The sequence below is a fragment of the Oncorhynchus clarkii genome, chromosome 17 (assembly GCF_045791955.1).
Source record: "Oncorhynchus clarkii lewisi isolate Uvic-CL-2024 chromosome 17, UVic_Ocla_1.0, whole genome shotgun sequence".
In the NCBI taxonomy this organism is placed as follows: Eukaryota; Metazoa; Chordata; class Actinopteri; order Salmoniformes; family Salmonidae; genus Oncorhynchus; species Oncorhynchus clarkii.
In genome coordinates this window covers 55573184-55591085 of record NC_092163.1, presented here as the reverse complement: position 1 = coordinate 55591085, position 17902 = coordinate 55573184, and the positions used below count along the sequence as shown (strand labels likewise).

Sequence of the window (17902 nt, the reverse complement as noted above, 5' to 3'; positions counted from 1 at the left end):
TCTGTACCCCGCACACTGACTCTGTACCCCCGCACACTGACTCTGTACCCCCGCACATTGACCCTGTACCCCCGCACATTGACCTGTACCCCCGCACATTGACCTGTACCCCCGCACATTGACCTGTACCCCCGCACTTTGACCTGTACCCTCGCACATTGACCTGTACCCCCGCACATTGACCTGTACCCCCGCACTTTGACCTGTACCCTCGCACATTGACCTGTACCCCCGCACATTGACCTGTACCCCCGCACATTGACCTGTACCCCCGCACATTGACTGTGTACCCCCGCACACTGACTCTGTACCCCCGCACATTGACCTGTACCCCCGCACACTGACTCTGTACCCCCGCACATTGACCTGTACCCCCGCACATTGACCTGTACCCCCCCACATTGACTGTGTACCCCCGCACATTGACTCTGTACCCCCGCACATTGACCTGTACCCCCGCACATTGACCTGTACCCTCGCACATTGACCTGTACCCCCGCACATTGACCTGTACCCCTGCACTTTGACCTGTACCCTCGCACATTGACCTGTACCCCCGCACATTGACCTGTACCCCCGCACATTGACCTGTACCCCCGCACATTGACTGTGTACCCCCGCACACTGACTCTGTACCCCCGCACATTGACCTGTACCCCCGCACACTGACTCTGTACCCCCGCACATTGACCTGTACCCCCGCACACTGACTCTGTACCCCCGCACATTGACTCTGTACCCCCGCACATTGACCTGTACCCCCGCACATTGACCTGTACCCCCGCACATTGACTGTGTACCCCCGCACACTGACTCTGTACCCCCGCACATTGACCTGTACCCCCGCACACTGACTCTGTACCCCCGCACATTGACCTGTACCCCCGCACACTGACTCTGTACCCCCGCACATTGACCTGTACCCCCGCACACTGACTCTGTACCCCCGCACACTGACTCTGTACCCCCGCACATTGACCTGTACCCCCGCACACTGACTCTGTACCCCCGCACACTGACTCTGTACCCCCGCACATTGACTCTGTACCCCCGCACATTGACCTGTACCCCCGCACATTGACCTGTACCCCCGCACATTGACTCTTTACCCCCGCACATTGACCTGTACCCCCGCACATTGACCTGTACCCCCCCACATTGACTGTGTACCCCCGCACATTGACTCTGTACCCCCGCACATTGACCTGTACCCCCGCACATTGACCTGTACCCTCGCACATTGACCTGTACCCCCGCACATTGACCTGTACCCCTGCACTTTGACCTGTACCCTCGCACATTGACCTGTACCCCCGCACATTGACCTGTACCCCCGCACATTGACCTGTACCCCCGCACATTGACTGTGTACCCCCGCACACTGACTCTGTACCCCCGCACATTGACCTGTACCCCCGCACACTGACTCTGTACCCCCGCACATTGACCTGTACCCCCGCACACTGACTCTGTACCCCCGCACATTGACTCTGTACCCCCGCACATTGACCTGTACCCCCGCACATTGACCTGTACCCCCGCACATTGACTGTGTACCCCCGCACACTGACTCTGTACCCCCGCACATTGACCTGTACCCCCGCACACTGACTCTGTACCCCCGCACATTGACCTGTACCCCCGCACACTGACTCTGTACCCCCGCACATTGACCTGTACCCCCGCACACTGACTCTGTACCCCCGCACACTGACTCTGTACCCCCGCACATTGACCTGTACCCCCGCACACTGACTCTGTACCCCCGCACACTGACTCTGTACCCCCGCACATTGACTCTGTACCCCCGCACATTGACCTGTACCCCCGCACATTGACCTGTACCCCCGCACATTGACTCTGTACCCCCGCACATTGACTCTGTACCCCCGCACATTGACCTGTACCCCCGCACATTGACCTGTACCCCCGCACATTGACCTGTACCCCCGCACATTGACCTGTACCCCCGCACATTGACCTGTACCCCCGCACATTGACCTGTACCCCCGCACACCGACTCTGTACCCCCGCACACTGACTCTGTACCCCCGCACATTGACTCTGTACCCCCGCACATTGACCTGTACCCCCCCACATTGACTGTGTACCAGTACCCCCTGTATATAGCATCGCTATTGTTATTTTACTGCTGCTCTTTGATGTTCTTAAAACTGCATTGTTGGTTAAGGGCTTGTAAGTAAGCATTTCACTGTAACGTCTACACCTGTTGTATTCAGCATATATGACAAATACAATTTTGATTTGATTTGATTTAACACAGGCACTACACATAAAAAACTAGTGTGACAGGCAATTAGACTTTAGTGTCAGAGCAGCAGAAAGTGTGGGTTAAACATCCACCTGTGGGTTGCCCTGTATCAGCTGAATTACCACAGCGTGTGTGTGTGTGTGTGTGTGTGTGTGTGTGAAAGAGAGAGGGAAAGAGATAGAGGTGTACTTTAAATTGAGAGAGAGAGAGATAGAGGTGTACTTTAAACAGAGAGAGAGAGATAGAGGTGTACTTTAAACAGAGAGAGATTGTAAAAAGTTGTGTTTTTGCAAGGGAGACAGAGAGAGAGAGACAGAGGGAGCGAGAGACAGAGGGAGCGAGAGACAGAGGGAGAGAGAGAGAGAGAGAGACAGAGAGAGAGAGAGAGAGACACAGAGAGACCGAGAGAGAGAGCTAGAGAGACCGAGAGAGAGAGCGAGAGAGAGAGCGAGAGAGACAGAGAGAGAGGGGGAGGGAGAGAGACAGAGAGAGGGTGAGAGAGAGAGAGAGGGAGAGATATAGAGGAACACAGAGAGACACAGAGAGACAGAGAGAGACAGAGAGAGACAGAGAGAGACAGAGAGAGAGACAGAGAGAGAGAGCAAGGGAAAGGGAAAGGGGGAAGGGCAGAATAAACTCACTCAGGTTGTGGTTGTCTTTCTTCTGTCTCTCCTTGGCCATCGCACGGGCTTCTGCATCTTGACAAAAACAACAAGCAATGAACTAACACTGTCCTCACACAACTCATCAACACTAACTACTATCAGCTGCCAAAAAAAACCTAGAGACGGTATGTACGTCCCTATGAGACGGTATGTACGTCCCTATGAGACGGTATGTACGTCCCTATGAGACGGTATGTACGTCCCTATGAGACGGTATGTACGTCCCTATGAGACGGTATGTACGTCCCTATGAGACGGTATGTACGTCCCTCAGAGACGGTATGTACGTCCCTCAGAGACGGTATGTACGTCCCTCAGAGACGGTATGTACGTCCCTCAGAGACGGTATGTACGTCCCTCAGAGACGGTATGTACGTCCCTCAGAGACGGTATGTACGTCCCTATGAGACGGTGTGTACGTCCCTATGAGACGGTATGTACGTCCCTATGAGACGGTATGTACGTCCCTATGAGACGGTATGTACGTCCCTATGAGACGGTATGTACGTCCCTATGAGACGGTATGTACGTCCCTATGAGACGGTATGTACGTCCCTCAGAGATGGTATGTACGTCCCTATGAGACGGTGTGTACGTCCCTATGAGACGGTGTGTACGTCCCTATGAGACGGTATGTACGTCCCTCTGAGACGGTATGTACGTCCCTATGAGACGGTATGTACGTCCCTATGAGACGGTATGTACGTCCCTATGAGACGGTATGTACGTCCCTATGAGACGGTATGTACGTCCCTATGAGACGGTATGTACGTCCCTATGAGACGGTATGTACGTCCCTATGAGACGGTATGTACGTCCCTATGAGACGGTATGTACGTCCCTATGAGACGGTATGTCCTGAGAAACATTCCTAAAGGAAACCTGAGCTGATTGATGTAACTCACAGGCTGGCCTTCACAATAACTGTCAATGAGGAACTACATTGCTTCAATTATTAATTGAATTCCATCACAGTAGAAATGACGTTCAATGAACCGGTCGTTTTGAGAAAAATCGACCCTGCAGAGGAGGCTGGTGGGAGGAGCTGTAAAAGGACGGGCCTATTATAATGGCATGGAGTAAAACATGTGGTTCCCATGTGTTTGATATCGTTGCATTCATTCCATTCCAGCCATTACAATGAGCCTGTCCTCCTATAGCTCCTTCCACCAGCCTCCTCTTATATCCTGGTTTACTCAGCATCTGATTGAGACCTCGGAAACCAGGCGGGAAAACTGGTAGGAAACCATTTTGGCTTGCAGGTCTATCTCTGATTGGTTGCTATTTCTCTGAGAGCTGTGTGTTTGCTGTGTGTCTAAGCTTGTCTCTGATTGGTTGCCATGGCTGTGCCTGCGGCTGTGATTGGTCCTACCCGTCAGCTCTCGTTTGATGGCCAGGTTGGCAGGGCAGGAGTTGCTGGTCATGGCAATGGATTGACCGGTCATCCCAGGGCCTGTGTACACGTCCAGGTGACTGCTGGACAGAGGGAGCTGAGGAGGGAACACACATCAGAATGAGCATCGCGTAACCTACATTCACTCAAAAATATCAATAACACAGAGGATTGGTCATTCGGGTCACTCTCTTTGTGAGATTAGAATCCATGAGAAAGAAGAGATTGAAGGGTTAAACAGGGGTTATTGCATGCTAATCCTTCAGATGAAGTATCTTCACTTAATCTCATACAAGTGACTGGTCACTTACTCTCCTATCAAGTTCAATGAAGAATGGGTTCCAACAACGACACCAAGCACATTGTAATGGCAGATCTCCTCTTCGTCTGAAGAGGAGTAAGGATCGGACCAAGATGCAGCGTGGGAAGTGTTCATGACGATATTTTAATAAAGACAAAATGAACACTCAAACAAAAACAATAAACGATAACATGTAATCTACAAAAACCGAAACAGTACCATGTGGCGACTAACACACCCACGGAAACAAACACCCACAAACCAACAGTGAAACCCAGGCTACCTAAGTATGATTCTCAATCAGAGACAACTAACGACACCTGCCTCTGATTGAGAACCATACTAGGCCGAAACAGAAACCAAACATAGAAAAACAAACATAGACTGCCCACCCCAACTCACGCCCTGACCATACTAAATCATTACAAAACAAAAGAAATAAGGGTCAGAACGTGACAGTACACCCCCCCCCCACCAAAGGTGCGGACTCCGGACGCAAAACCGGAACCTAGAGGGTCTGGGTGGGTGTCTGTCCGCGGTGGCGGCTCTGGCGCGGGACGTGAACCCCACTTTACCACAGTTTTTCTCCGCCTCATTGCCCGCCTCTGTGGCCTCTTAAACACGGCGACCCTCGGACTGGGGACCCTAGAAATGGGTCCCGAATGGACGAGAGATTCCGGCAGCGCCGGACAGGCGGGAAACTCCGGCAGCACCGGACAGGCGGGAAACTCCGGCAGCTCCGGAGTGAAGGGCAACTCTGGCATCGCCTGGCTGGCTGGCGGCTCTGGCAGCTCCTGGCTGACTGGCAGCTCAGGACAGACGGGAGACTCTGGCGGCTCAGGACAGACGGGAGACTCTGGCGGCTCAGGACAGACGGGAGACTCTGGCGGCTCAGGACAGACGGGAGACTCTGGCGGCTCAGGACAGACGGGAGACTCTGGCGGCTCAGGACAGACGGGAGACTCTGGCGGCTCAGGACAGACGGGAGACTCTGGCGGCTCAGGACAGACGGGAGACTCTGGCGGCTCTGGACAGACGGGAGACTCTGGCGGCGCTGGACAGGCGGGAACACCTGTAGGCAGAAAACGGAGAGACAGCCTGGTGCGGGGGGCTGCCACCGGAGGGCTGGAGTGTGGAGGTGGCACTGGGTAGACCGGACCGTGCAGGCGCACTGGAGCTCTTGAGCACCGAGCCTGCCCAACCTTACCTGGCTGAATGCTCCCGGTAGCCAGGCCAGTGCGGCGAGGTGGAATAGCCCGCACGGGGCTGTGCTGGCGAACCAGGGACACCATGCGTAAGGCTGGTGCCATGCACGCCGGCCCAAGGAGACGCACTGGAGACCAGATGCGTAGAGCCGGCTTCATGGCACCTGGCTCGATGCCCAGTCTAGCCCGGCCGATACGAGGAGCTGGAATGTACTGCACCGGGCTATGCACCCGCAGCAGGGACACCATGCGCTCCACAGCATAACACAGCATAACGCCTGCCAGGTCCCTCTCGCTCTCCGGTAAGCATGGGAAGTTGGCGCAGGTCTCCTAGCTGCCTTCGCCACACTCCCTGTGTGCCACCGCCCCAATACATTTTTGGGGCTGCCTCTCGGGCTTCCAGCCGCTCTGCCGTGCTAGCTCCTCATAATGCCGCCTCTCTGCTTTCGCTGCCTCCAACTCTGCTTTGGGGCGGTGATATTCCCCTGGCTGTTCCCAGGGTCCTTTGCCGTCCAAAATCTCCTCCCAAGTCCATTTCTCCAAGTATCGCTGCCTCTCCTGCTGCTGCTGCTGCCTGTTACCACGCTGCCTGGTGGGTGTTTCTGTAATTGCAGATCTCCTCTTCATCTGAAGAGGAGTAAGGATCGGACCAAGATGCAGCGTGGTAAGTGTTCATGACGATATTTTAATAAAGACAAAATGAACACTCAAACAAAAACAATAAACAATAACGTGTAATCTACAAAAACCGAAACAGTACCATGTGGCGACAAACACACCCACGGAAACAAACACCCACAAACCAACAGTGAAACCCAGGCTACCTAAGTATGATTCTCAATCAGACAACTAACGACACCTGCCTCTGATTGAGAACCATACTAGGCCGAAACAGAAACCAAACATAGAAAAACAAACATAGACTGCCCACCCAACTCACGCCCTGACCATACTAAATAAATACAAAACAAAGGAAATAAAGGTCAGAACGTGACACACATCCTTTAGATGGGGAAATGATAGTTAAATAAACTATTCTTACAAGCCACTCTATTTTCAGGGCAGTTTAGAGCCCACGTTAAGCCCTTGCGGTTGTTTGATAGCCTGATACACAACAAAATTCAGGAAACCATGCACGAAACACAACCTAGGAACACATTTTTATTTCATAAACACTGTTTCCTGAGATCACCCTCAATTAATTGATTGAGAAAGAGAGAGACAGAGAGAGACAGAGAGAGTGAGACTGAGAGTAACATATTTCCCTCAGATTACACAGACCCACAAAGAACATGAAAACAAATCCAATTTGAATAAACTCCCATATCTATTGGGTGAAATACCATCACAGCAGCAATATTTGTGAACGGTTGCCACAAGAAAATGGCAACCAGTGAAGAACAAACACCATTGTAAATGTTGATTTATTTTCCATTTTGTGCTTTAAGTATTTGCACATTGTTACAACACTGTATACAGACATAACATGTGCTTTAAGTATTTCCACATCATTACAACACTGTATACAGACATAACATGTGCTTTAAGTATTTCCACATCATTACAACACTGTATACAGACATAACATGTGCTTTAAGTATTTCCACATTGTTACAACACTGTATACAGACATAACATGTGCTTTAAGTATTTCCACATCATTACAACACTGTATACAGACATAACATGTGCTTTAAGTATTTCCACATCATTACAACACTGTATACAGCCATAACATGTGCTTTAAGTATTTCCACATCATTACAACACTGTATACAGACATAACATGTGCTTTAAGTATTTCCACATTGTTACAACACTGTATACAGACATAACATGTGCTTTAAGTATTTCCACATCATTACAACACTGTATACAGACATAACATGTGCTTTAAGTATTTCCACATCATTACAACACTGTATACAGACATAACATGTGCTTTAAGTATTTCCACATCATTACAACACTGTATACAGACATAACATGTGCTTTAAGTATTTCCACATCATTACAACACTGTATACAGCCATAACATGTGCTTTAAGTATTTCCACATCATTACAACACTGTATACAGACATAACATGTGCTTTAAGTATTTCCACATCATTACAACACTGTATACAGACATAACATGTGCTTTAAGTATTTCCACATCATTACAACACTGTATACAGCCATAACATGTGCTTTAAGTATTTCCACATTGTTACAACACTGTATACAGACATAACATGTGCTTTAAGTATTTCCACATCATTACAACACTGTATACAGCCATAACATGTGCTTTAAGTATTTCCACATCATTACAACACTGTATACAGCCATAACATGACATTTGAAATGTCTCTATTCCTTTGGAACTGGAGTGTAATGTTTGCTGTTGATTTTTGATTGTTTATTTCACTGTTGTTTATTATCCATTTCTCTTGCTTTGGCAACGTTAACATCTGTTTCCCAGGCCAATAAAGCCCCTTGACAGAGGGAGACAATTTAAAGACAGAATGGTGAAGTCAGTGTCTCCTGGGAGTTGTATGGCATCATATTGTGCGTAACCCTGGTTAGTCCTCTGAGCCTGAGGGAACTTAATAAACACACAGTGTGTTACATGTTTAGTGTCTGTAAAGAGCAGATAGCAGAAGATAACAGGCCAATATCACACCTGGAAACTACTGCCTCTAACTGCCTCTGCTCTGACAGACACACATTTATTGACTATCGGTCCATCTCTCTTCTTATCTCTATAGCTTTATTCTCTGACCATATCTCTAACCCAGCCTCTGTTTGGAAGACTAGCGGTCTCCTCTGTAGAGGTTGTGTAGAGGTTGTTTAGCTGTTACGTAGCAGGCTCTATGGGCTACTTCTAGTCAAGCACCCTGATAAGGGATTTGATGATGAATCTTCCAGTAATAAAGAAACACTTTGAATTTTACACAAGAGGATGTGGCTGAAGATCTCCTTTGCAATACTAATGAGGCTTGACGGATAACAGGTAGATAGATCCCTTATCACTGAGACGACTGACGAGCAGCCAGGTCTCACTCACACAGTTAAACCACAGGTTCAAAACAGACTGCTGTGGACGGAGACCTCTGGTCACTCATCAAGCAAACAGATCTACAGTACACTGATCAAAAGGAAATGGCATCTTCAGTAGGGTCTTCCTCTCCTTTATTTTAAATCTGGGACATGAAGTTAAGAGTTAGGTGTAACCCTCTCCTCTCCTTGTCCCTTCCTCTCCCCTCTCTGTGACTGTCTCCCATCCTACACACAATCAGCATGACCCAATACCGTCCATTTTAAACAAACTCTCACTCTCGCAGGTCAGTCATGCCTGGTATTCTCTCAGTGGCGTTCCCAAGCTTTCCTTAAACTCCCAGATTCCACAGATTCCAGGGAGTTTACCATGATAATCCTGCTCACAGATTAGCAGAGGAAATTCATTCATTAAGGGGAAAACTCAGTGTTTAAGGAAAGTTAACGAGGAAAGAACCTCCAAAAGCAGAGAGAAGATTTGTAAGGTAACTAACATTAGTCCTGAGGGATCTCATTCTAAACGTCTCAGCAGAGCACAGGGACCTTGACAGAGACTGAGAGAACAGCATAACTGTTTAGAGGTCTGCATATTAAGTCAACCGAACAAAAAAAAACAAGCACATATTTTTTCGCTGATTTGCTGCACATCTGGTGCAAACTTGTAGCAATGCGATGGGAATACCTGATCTCCCTCACCATCAATACTCCATACAGAGGGCTGAATCTATGCATAGAGACACTTAATACCACTGTCCCAGCATGCAAATCACACTGCTCAGTTTAGCTCCTGGATAGGCAATCAATTGCCAAACAGCTAAATCTAATCAATGACTATGATATTGAATATTATGTAATCACACACACCCAACACAACACTGAGTGATCAAGAGCCAAGAACACCAAGAGATAAACCCAGTGAATGCCCTTCTATTCCACACACCCACCCACACGGGATAGAGCAGGGAGACAGGGGAGAAGCCAGCAGTGACCTTTACGCTGTCATGCCAGACAGTTAATGTCCCATGCAGTTCTCTCTCTAATGGCTGAGCGTGTCCCTCACTGGAAGTTTGCCCACAGCGATAGAGCTCAGCTCAACCGCTCCCATATCAAAGTGCTGCTTCCTTCCAGCCTCCAGCCTGCAGCACCAGTCCCAGGGGCCTGAGGACTAGACTCATCCCCTAATCAGAGACTCAAGGCTGGGAGTTAGAGATGACCCGCCCTGCCCCAGCCCCAGCCAATCCAGAGAGGGGTCATGAGGGAGGGGGGCATAACTCTCCTAACTCTAATGCCTCACTACTGACCAAGCTGGTTGAACAAATACACATATATACATATTTCCCAACCACACACACAAATGCACGCATACACACAGACACACACACAAACCAGAGCGCAGACCTCTTACCAGTTGGATCTGTTCCCCATCTATCACCTCCACGATGGCATACGTCTTATTCATCTCCTTCATCCTTTCTTCCTTCTCTGGGTCCGTGCACTCTCCCTCTTACTCTCTCACACTGACTCACTGACTCGCTCCAGCCCTCCTCAGAGACTAACCAATCTCACCAAATCCCTCTCTCTTCTACCTCTCTTCTACACAATGAACTTTCCCCTAACTGGACTTTCAGCCTGTTTTTCCCACATCCCCCATTCCCCTCCTCCCTCCTTCCCCACCTCTCCTTCCCTCTTCCTCCCTTTCCAAATGCCTTGTAAACAAGTTGTACTCTAACTAGCGGTGGTTTAATTGTTAATTCGGAGCCATTCCTTTTAAACACAGAGCTCTGTGCTTCTGCTCGAAGAAAGACGCTCTCAGACCACAGACTTTTTTAGGGCTAGGAATGCCCCTCTTCCTCTCTCTTTCAAAACTGCAGCACTTCACATCAATCATTTAAAATCAAGTCCTTTAAAACAACTGAAGGGTTCCCCTGGGGTGGGAAGGCAGCAGCACCAGACAGCTAATTGAAGCCAATATAGATCAGCAGTTATTCATTAAACTCTGAGTAACAAAAAAACACAGGCCCACTGCCCCCCCACCAACATCAAATATCGGCCATTTTGACGTTTGGGAAGCTAAATGCAACAGTAATGACAACAACAGTAGTTCTCAAATAGGACACAAACATACAAAAGAGTCTGTAGCTTAAGATGGAGGGATTCTGATAGACGGAACAACGAGTCTCTTTCTCCCTCAGAGCCCAGTCACAGCCTTAGTACTGAAGAGTCTGCATAATCACCCCATTAACTCACACAGGGAGGGGTGGACTGGGACCAAAATAGAACAGAGAGGGGTAAGACAGGGGTGAGAGAGGTAGATAGGGACAGAGAGGGGTGAGAGAGGGGTGAGAGAGGTAGATAGGGACAGAGAGGGGTGAGAGAGGGGTGAGAGAGGTAGATAGGGACAGAGAGGGGTGAGAGAGGTAGATAGGGACAGAGAGGGGTGAGAGAGGGGTGAGAGAGGTAGATATGGACAGAGAGGGGTGAGAGAGGGGTGAGAGAGGTAGATAGGGACAGAGAGGGGTGAGCGAGGGGTGAGAGAGTTAGATAGGGACAGAGAGGGGTGAGAGAGGGGTGAGAGAGGTAGATAGGGACAGAGAGGGGTGAGAGAGGTAGATAGGGACAGAGAGGGGTGAGCGAGGGGTGAGAGAGGTAGATAGGGACAGAGAGGGGTGAGCGAGGGGTGAGAAAGGACACGGGAGAGGCAGGAAGTGGTGAGAAATGGGTAGAGGAACGTCAAGAAGAGTACGTAAAGGGCAGAGAGGGAACAAACCTAAAATAGCCCACTGGAAGACTGATCATAAACTATACTGAACAAAAATATAAACGCAGCATGTAAAGTGTTTGTCCCATGAGCTGAAATAAAACATCCCTGTTAGTGAGCAGTTCTCCTTTACCAAGAGAATCCATCTACCTGATAGGTGTGGCATATTAAGAAGCTGATTAAGGGCCTCCCGGGTGGCGCAGTGATCTAATGCGCTGCGCCACCAGAGACTCTGGGTTCGCGCCCAGGCTCTGACACAGCCAGCCGCGACCGGGAGGTCAGTGGGGCGACACACAATCGTCCGGCAGGGATATCCTTGTCTCATCGCGCACCAGCGACTCCTGTGGCGGGCCTGGCGCAGTGCGCGCTAACCAAGGTCGCCAGGTGTACAGTGTTTCCTCCGACACATTGGTGCGGCTGGCTTCCAGGTTGGATGCGCGCTGTGTTAAGAAGCAGTGCGGCATGGTTGGGTTGTGTTTCGGAGGACACATGGCTTTCGACCTTCGTCTCTCCCGGGCCCGTACGGAAGTTGTAGCGATGAGACAAGATAGTAACTACTAACAATTGGACACCACGGAAAAGGGGGTAAAAATCACAACAAAAAAGACACAAAAAAGAAGCTGATTAAACTGCATGATGACTTGTACTGGGGAAAATAAAAGGTCACTCTAAAATGTACAGTTTTGTCACACACCACAATGCCATTGATGTCTTAAGTTTTGAGATGCTGATGCTGAGATGCTGACTTTGAGATGCTGACTGCAGGAATGTCCACCAGAGCTGTTGCCAGAAAATGTCATGTTCATTTCTCTACCAAAAGCGTTCTCCAATGTCATTTTAGGGAATTTGGCGGTACGTCCAAACGGCCTCACAACCGCAGATCACGTGTAACCATGGTAGCCCAGGACCTCCACTTCTGGTTTCTTCACCTGTGGGATCGTCTGAGACCAGCCACCCGGACAGCTGATGAAATTAAGGAGTATTTCTGTCTGTAATAAAGCCCTTTTGTGGGGAATAACTCATTCTGATTGGTAGGGCCTGGCTGCCAAGTGGGTGGGTCTATGCCCTCCCCTCCCTGCACACCTGACCAGTCATGTGAAATCCATAGATTAGGGCCTAATTTATTCATTTCAGTTGACTGATTTCCTTATATGAGCTGTAACTCAAATCGTTGAAATGGTTGCATGTTGCGTTTATATTTTTCTTCAGTATATTAGTCGAATCTATTCATCTCAACACACATCCACATAACCCACCTAACCCACCTAACCCACATAATCCCTTGAATAGTCATTTCAACCCAGTTCAGAAGTGTTCAAACCTTGACAATCCCACCCAGGTTGACTGTATGGTGTAATACTTACTGTGTTGGACATCTGAACAGGGTCAATGTACTGCTGGATGTCATCATAGCTCGACTGCATGCTGATGATGTCATCGATGACCTCATCCATCTGTGCCAAGAACAAGGAGGGGAAAACTGTTTAAATAGTTATACATTCAAGTACACTAAGATCAGTGATGCCAAATCATATACAGACAGACCAAGGCAGCCATGTTGTGCAAACTGAGTATATCAACTTCATTATCATGCCATACGTTTCTTGCAGATGTGCTACACACTGGTGGTGAATGAAGTACCCTATATAATATGCAATGCATTAACACTGAAGTGTGAGCCAGCTCTCTGGAAAAAGGTTGTTAAAATGAATTACGTGAAAAGTTATCATTAACTTTTTATTGACCATCTCTTGCACCTTGTACAGTAAGCTTCTTTAATGCACAGTATGCACCTTGTACAGTAAGCTTCTTTAATGCACAGTATGCACCTTGTACAGTAAGCTTCTTTAATGCACAGTATGCACCTTGTACAGTAAGCTTCTTTAATGCACAGTATGCACCTTGTACCGAAAGCTTCTTTAATGCACAGTATGCACCTTGTACAGTAAGCTTCTTTAATGCACAGTATGCACCTTGTACTGAAAGCTTCTTTAATGCACAGTATGCACCTTGTACCGAAAGCTTCTTCAATGCACAGTATGCACCTTGTACAGTAAGCTTCTTCAATGCACAGTATGCACCTTGTACAGTAAGCTTCTTCGATGCACAGTATGCACTTTGTACAGTAAGCTTCTTTAATGCACAGTATGCACCTTGTACAGTAAGCTTCTTTAATGCACAGTATGCACCTTGTACAGTAAGCTTCTTTAATGCACAGTATGCACCTTGTACAGTAAGCTTCTTTAATGCACAGTATGCACCTTGGCTGGACTGCAACATACGGAATGCTAGTTGACTAACTGTTCTGTTAACTGACTTGAGGCTGAGGCTAGTTGAGGTTAACTAACTGTTCTGTTAACTGACTTGAGGCTGAGGCTAGTTGAGGTTAACTAACTGTTCTGTTGTTGGTCCGTTGTAGTTGAGTGATGCACTTCTGACCTCTACAGTTGCTGGTCTGCTCAGGTCTGTAGAAGATGCTGGTGAAGTTAAGTTATATGTGTTGCTACGCCAGTGTGTGTGTGTGTGGACCAAAGTCTGTGGGGTTCAAAGGGCGTTACAGTGTGTGTTATCCCCCTGTCATGCGTTAAGCTGTAATTACTTTAGCGAGGCCATAATGGAGCATTTAAAGTGCAATGATAATCAGAGCTAGTTTGCCTCAGTTAGCTAACACAGTGACCTTTGGGTGCACACTGCTGTACAACACTTTTATAGAGCTGGCCCTGGGTCTGTGGATGCCACCGAGATAAATAGCTGGTCTTTGCGCGCACACACACACACACACACACACACACACACACACACACACACGATGGTAGGTTGCAATCCATCACAATAAGGTGCAATGCTGTCATAATGATGCCTTCATAAACTGTGAATATAATATAATGTAATCCCTAAATCCTCTCTTTATACAGCCTGGTAATCAAGTTGTATAGGAGATATTGCAGGGTTATATGTTCAATCCCACACGTTCTAGGCTTTTTGGACCAAGGGAATGTGTCCATGATTTATGTCTTGTTGAGGTCAGGTCAGCCCCCTCAGAAATACAGTGAATTACAGAACATCACTTTCTCACAGATTATCACAGCTGAGACGGGCTTTTATGTTTGTCTAGACATGAGCTTTAGTACAACGGTGTGTGCAAACATGTGTGTTTGTGTTGAGTGTGAGAGAGTATATCTGTGTTGTGATTGTGTGCATAAGTCGTTTGCATCTGTGTGTTCATGAACTGTATGCATTCCTGAAGTCTCCAACCCAGTAGCCCTCCAGAATCATTGGAGATCCCTGTGTGTATTTGCTGTGTGTGAGTGTGTGTATTTGCTGTGTGTGAGTGTGTGTATTTGCTGTGTGTGAGTGTGTGTATTTGCTGTGTGTGAGTGTGTGTATTTGCTGTGTGTGAGTGTGTGTATTTGCTGTGTGCGAGTGTGTGTATTTGCTGTGTGCGAGTGTGTGTATTTGCTGTGTGCGAGTGTGTGTATTTGCTGTGTGTGAGTGTGTGTATTTGCTGTGTGTGAGTGTGTGTATTTGCTGTGTGAGAGTGTGAGGGTGTGTATGGATTGTATGTGTGCAAGTGTGTGTGTAAGTACCTCGTGTACCTCGTTCTCGTGGCTGGAGCCGATGTTGAGCATGGCCATGGGGCTGTTAGGGGCGCTGTTTCCTGTGATGAGCTGCTCTGTACGGAGCCGGGGGGAGTGGAGAGGAGGGGGGGCCGAGGAAGAGGCCCCCGGGGGGGCCAGAGTGGGGGGAGGGGATGGTTGGACCACCCCTGTTACTGCATGTACTGTCTGCACAGAGAGGAGAGAGAGAGAGTGTGTTGAAGAAAGAGATGGAGGGAGAGAGACCAAGACAGATGGAGACAGAGAGAAAGAGGCAGACTGTGAGGTACCTGCTTGGTGGCGTAGGTGGTGGAGAGGTACTCCTTCACCTGTTGTCTCTGGGACTGGCGAATGTGGTAGTCTGTAGGGTTCTCCAGGTGAGTCTGCACCTGAACACACGCAAGTAACACACCACACCAAGAGTTAAACACAGTTGACATCATAATCAGACAAACTGCTCATCATATCAGACATACATTACTGAATTCTCTCTGAACTATGTCAACAGCTTCATTTACCATTGCGTGCTGGTTGTCCATTGCCCATTAGTATGAGCCACAATAGTTTGTTGTCCATTAGTATGAGCCACAATAGTTTGTTGTCCATTAGTATGAGCCACAATAGCTTGTTGTCCATTGGTATGAGCCACAATACCACAACAGTTTGTTGTGTATGGAACCCCAACATTGTTTCTGTAACCCTACAGTAGAGCCGTAGTAAAGCCTGTAGTCCCCAGGCCTGACCAGGGAGTAACAGGGGGTAGTAATAGGGGGTAGTAATAGAGGGTAGTTATAGGGGGTAGTAATAGAGGGTAGTTATAGGGGGTAGTAATAGAGGGTAGTAATAGGGGGTAGTAATAGAGGGTAGTAATAGGGGGTAGTAATAGGGGGTAGTAATAGGGGGTAGTAATAGGGGGTAGTAATAGAGGGTAGTAATAGGGGGTAGTAATAGGGGGTAGTAATAGGGGGTAGTAATAGGGGGTAGTAATAGGGGGTAGTAATAGGGGGTAGTAATGGGGGGTAGTAATAGGGGGTAGTAATAGAGGGTAGTAATAGAGTAGAGTATGGTAGAGTAGAATGGGGTAGAATAGAATATGGTAGAGTAGAGTGTGGTAGAGTATAGTATAATAGAGCAGAGTGTGGTAGAGTATAGTATAATAGAGTAGAGTAGAATAGAGTAGAGTATAATAGGGTAGAGTAGAATAGGGTAGAGTAGAATAGAGTAAAGTAGGGTAGAGTAGAATAGAGTAGGGTAGAGTAGAGTAGGATAGAGTAAAGTAGGGTAGAGTAGAATAGAGTAGGATAGAGTAGAATAGGGTAGAGTAGAATAGAGTAAAGTAGGGTAGAATAGAATAGAGTAGGGTGGAGTAGAATAGGGTAGAGCAGAGTAAAATAGGGTAGAGTAGAATAGAGTAGGGTGGAGTAGAATAGGGTAGAATAGGGTAGAGTAGAATAGAGTATGGTAGAGTAAATTATAGTATGGTAGAGTAGAATAGAGTATGGTAGAATGGGGTAGAGTAGAATTGGGTAGAGTAGAATAGGGTAGAGTAGAATAGAGTAAAGTAGGGTAGAGTAGAATAGAGAAGGGTAGAGTAGAGTAGGGTAGATTAGAGTAGAAGAGAGTAAAGTAGGGTAGAATAGAATAGAGTAGGGTAGAGTAGAATAGGGTAGAATAGGGTAGAGTAGAATAGGGTAGAGTAGAGTAAAGTAGGGTAGAGTAGAATAGAGTAGGGTAGAGTAGAATGGGGTAGAGTAGAATAGAGTAGAGTAGAATAGTGTAAAGTAGGGTAGAGTAGAATAGAGTAGGATAGAGTAGAATAGGGTTGATTAAAGTAGGAGAGAGTAAAGTAGGGAAGAATAGAATAGAGTAGGGTAGAGTAGAATAGGGTAGAGTAGAATAGGGTAGATTAGAGTAGAAGAGAGTAAAGTAGGGTAGAATAGAATAGAGTAGGGTAGAGTAGAATAGGGTAGAGTAGAATAAAGTAGGGTAGAGTAGAATAGAGTAGGGTAGAGTAGAATAGGGTAGAGTAGAATAAAGTAGGGTAGAGTAGAATAGAGTAGGGTAGAGTAGAATAGGGTAGAGTAGAATAGGGTAGAGTAGAATAGGGTAGAGTAGAGTAGGGTAGAGTAGAATAGAGTATGGTAGAGTAAAGTATAGTATGGTAGAGTAGAATAGAGTATGGTTGAATAGGGTAGAGTAGAATAGGGTAGAGTAGAATAGGGTAGAATAGGGTACAGCAGAATAGGGTAGAGTAGAATAGAGTAGGGTAGAGTAGAATAGGGTAGAATAGGGTAGAGTAGAATAGGGTAGAGTAGAGTAAAGTAGGGTAGAGTAGAATAGAGTAGGGTAGAGTAGAATGGGGTAGAGTAGAATAGTGTAAAGTAGGGTAGAGTAGAATAGAGTAGGATAGAGTAGAATAAGGTTGATTAAAGTAGGAGAGAGTAAAGTAGGGAAGAATAGAATAGAGTAGGGTAGAGTAGAATAGGGTAGAGTAGAATAGGGTAGAGTAGAGTAAAGTAGGGTAGAGTAGAATAGAGTAGGGTAGAGTAGAATAGGGTAGAGTACAATAGGGTAGAATAGGGTAGAGTAGGGTAGAGTAGAGTAGGGTAGAGTAGAATAGAGTATGGTAGAGTAAAGTATAGTATGGTAGAGTAGAATAGAGCATGGTTGA

General features: G+C 47.4%; 1 protein-coding gene across 7 annotated transcripts in view; it reads right to left on the bottom strand.

The window, feature by feature from the left end:
* The window catches only part of LOC139371143 (transcription factor EB-like), a 79745-nt gene that overhangs the window by 4952 nt on the left and 56891 nt on the right, over nucleotides 1-17902 (bottom strand). For 4 of the 7 annotated variants that reach the window (XM_071111236.1, XM_071111237.1, XM_071111234.1 and 1 more), the window contains 5 exons: nucleotides 15522-15620; nucleotides 15223-15420; nucleotides 13000-13089; nucleotides 4310-4427; nucleotides 2914-2964 (listed from right to left, as the gene is read on the bottom strand). In XM_071111236.1, coding sequence (XP_070967337.1) covers nucleotides 2914-2964; nucleotides 4310-4427; nucleotides 13000-13089; nucleotides 15223-15420; nucleotides 15522-15620 — 556 coding nt within the window. The remainder of the gene's footprint in view (nucleotides 1-2913; nucleotides 2965-4309; nucleotides 4428-12999; nucleotides 13090-15222; nucleotides 15421-15521; nucleotides 15621-17902) is intronic. The other 3 variants (XM_071111238.1, XM_071111239.1, XM_071111235.1) reach the window with 1 other exon arrangement.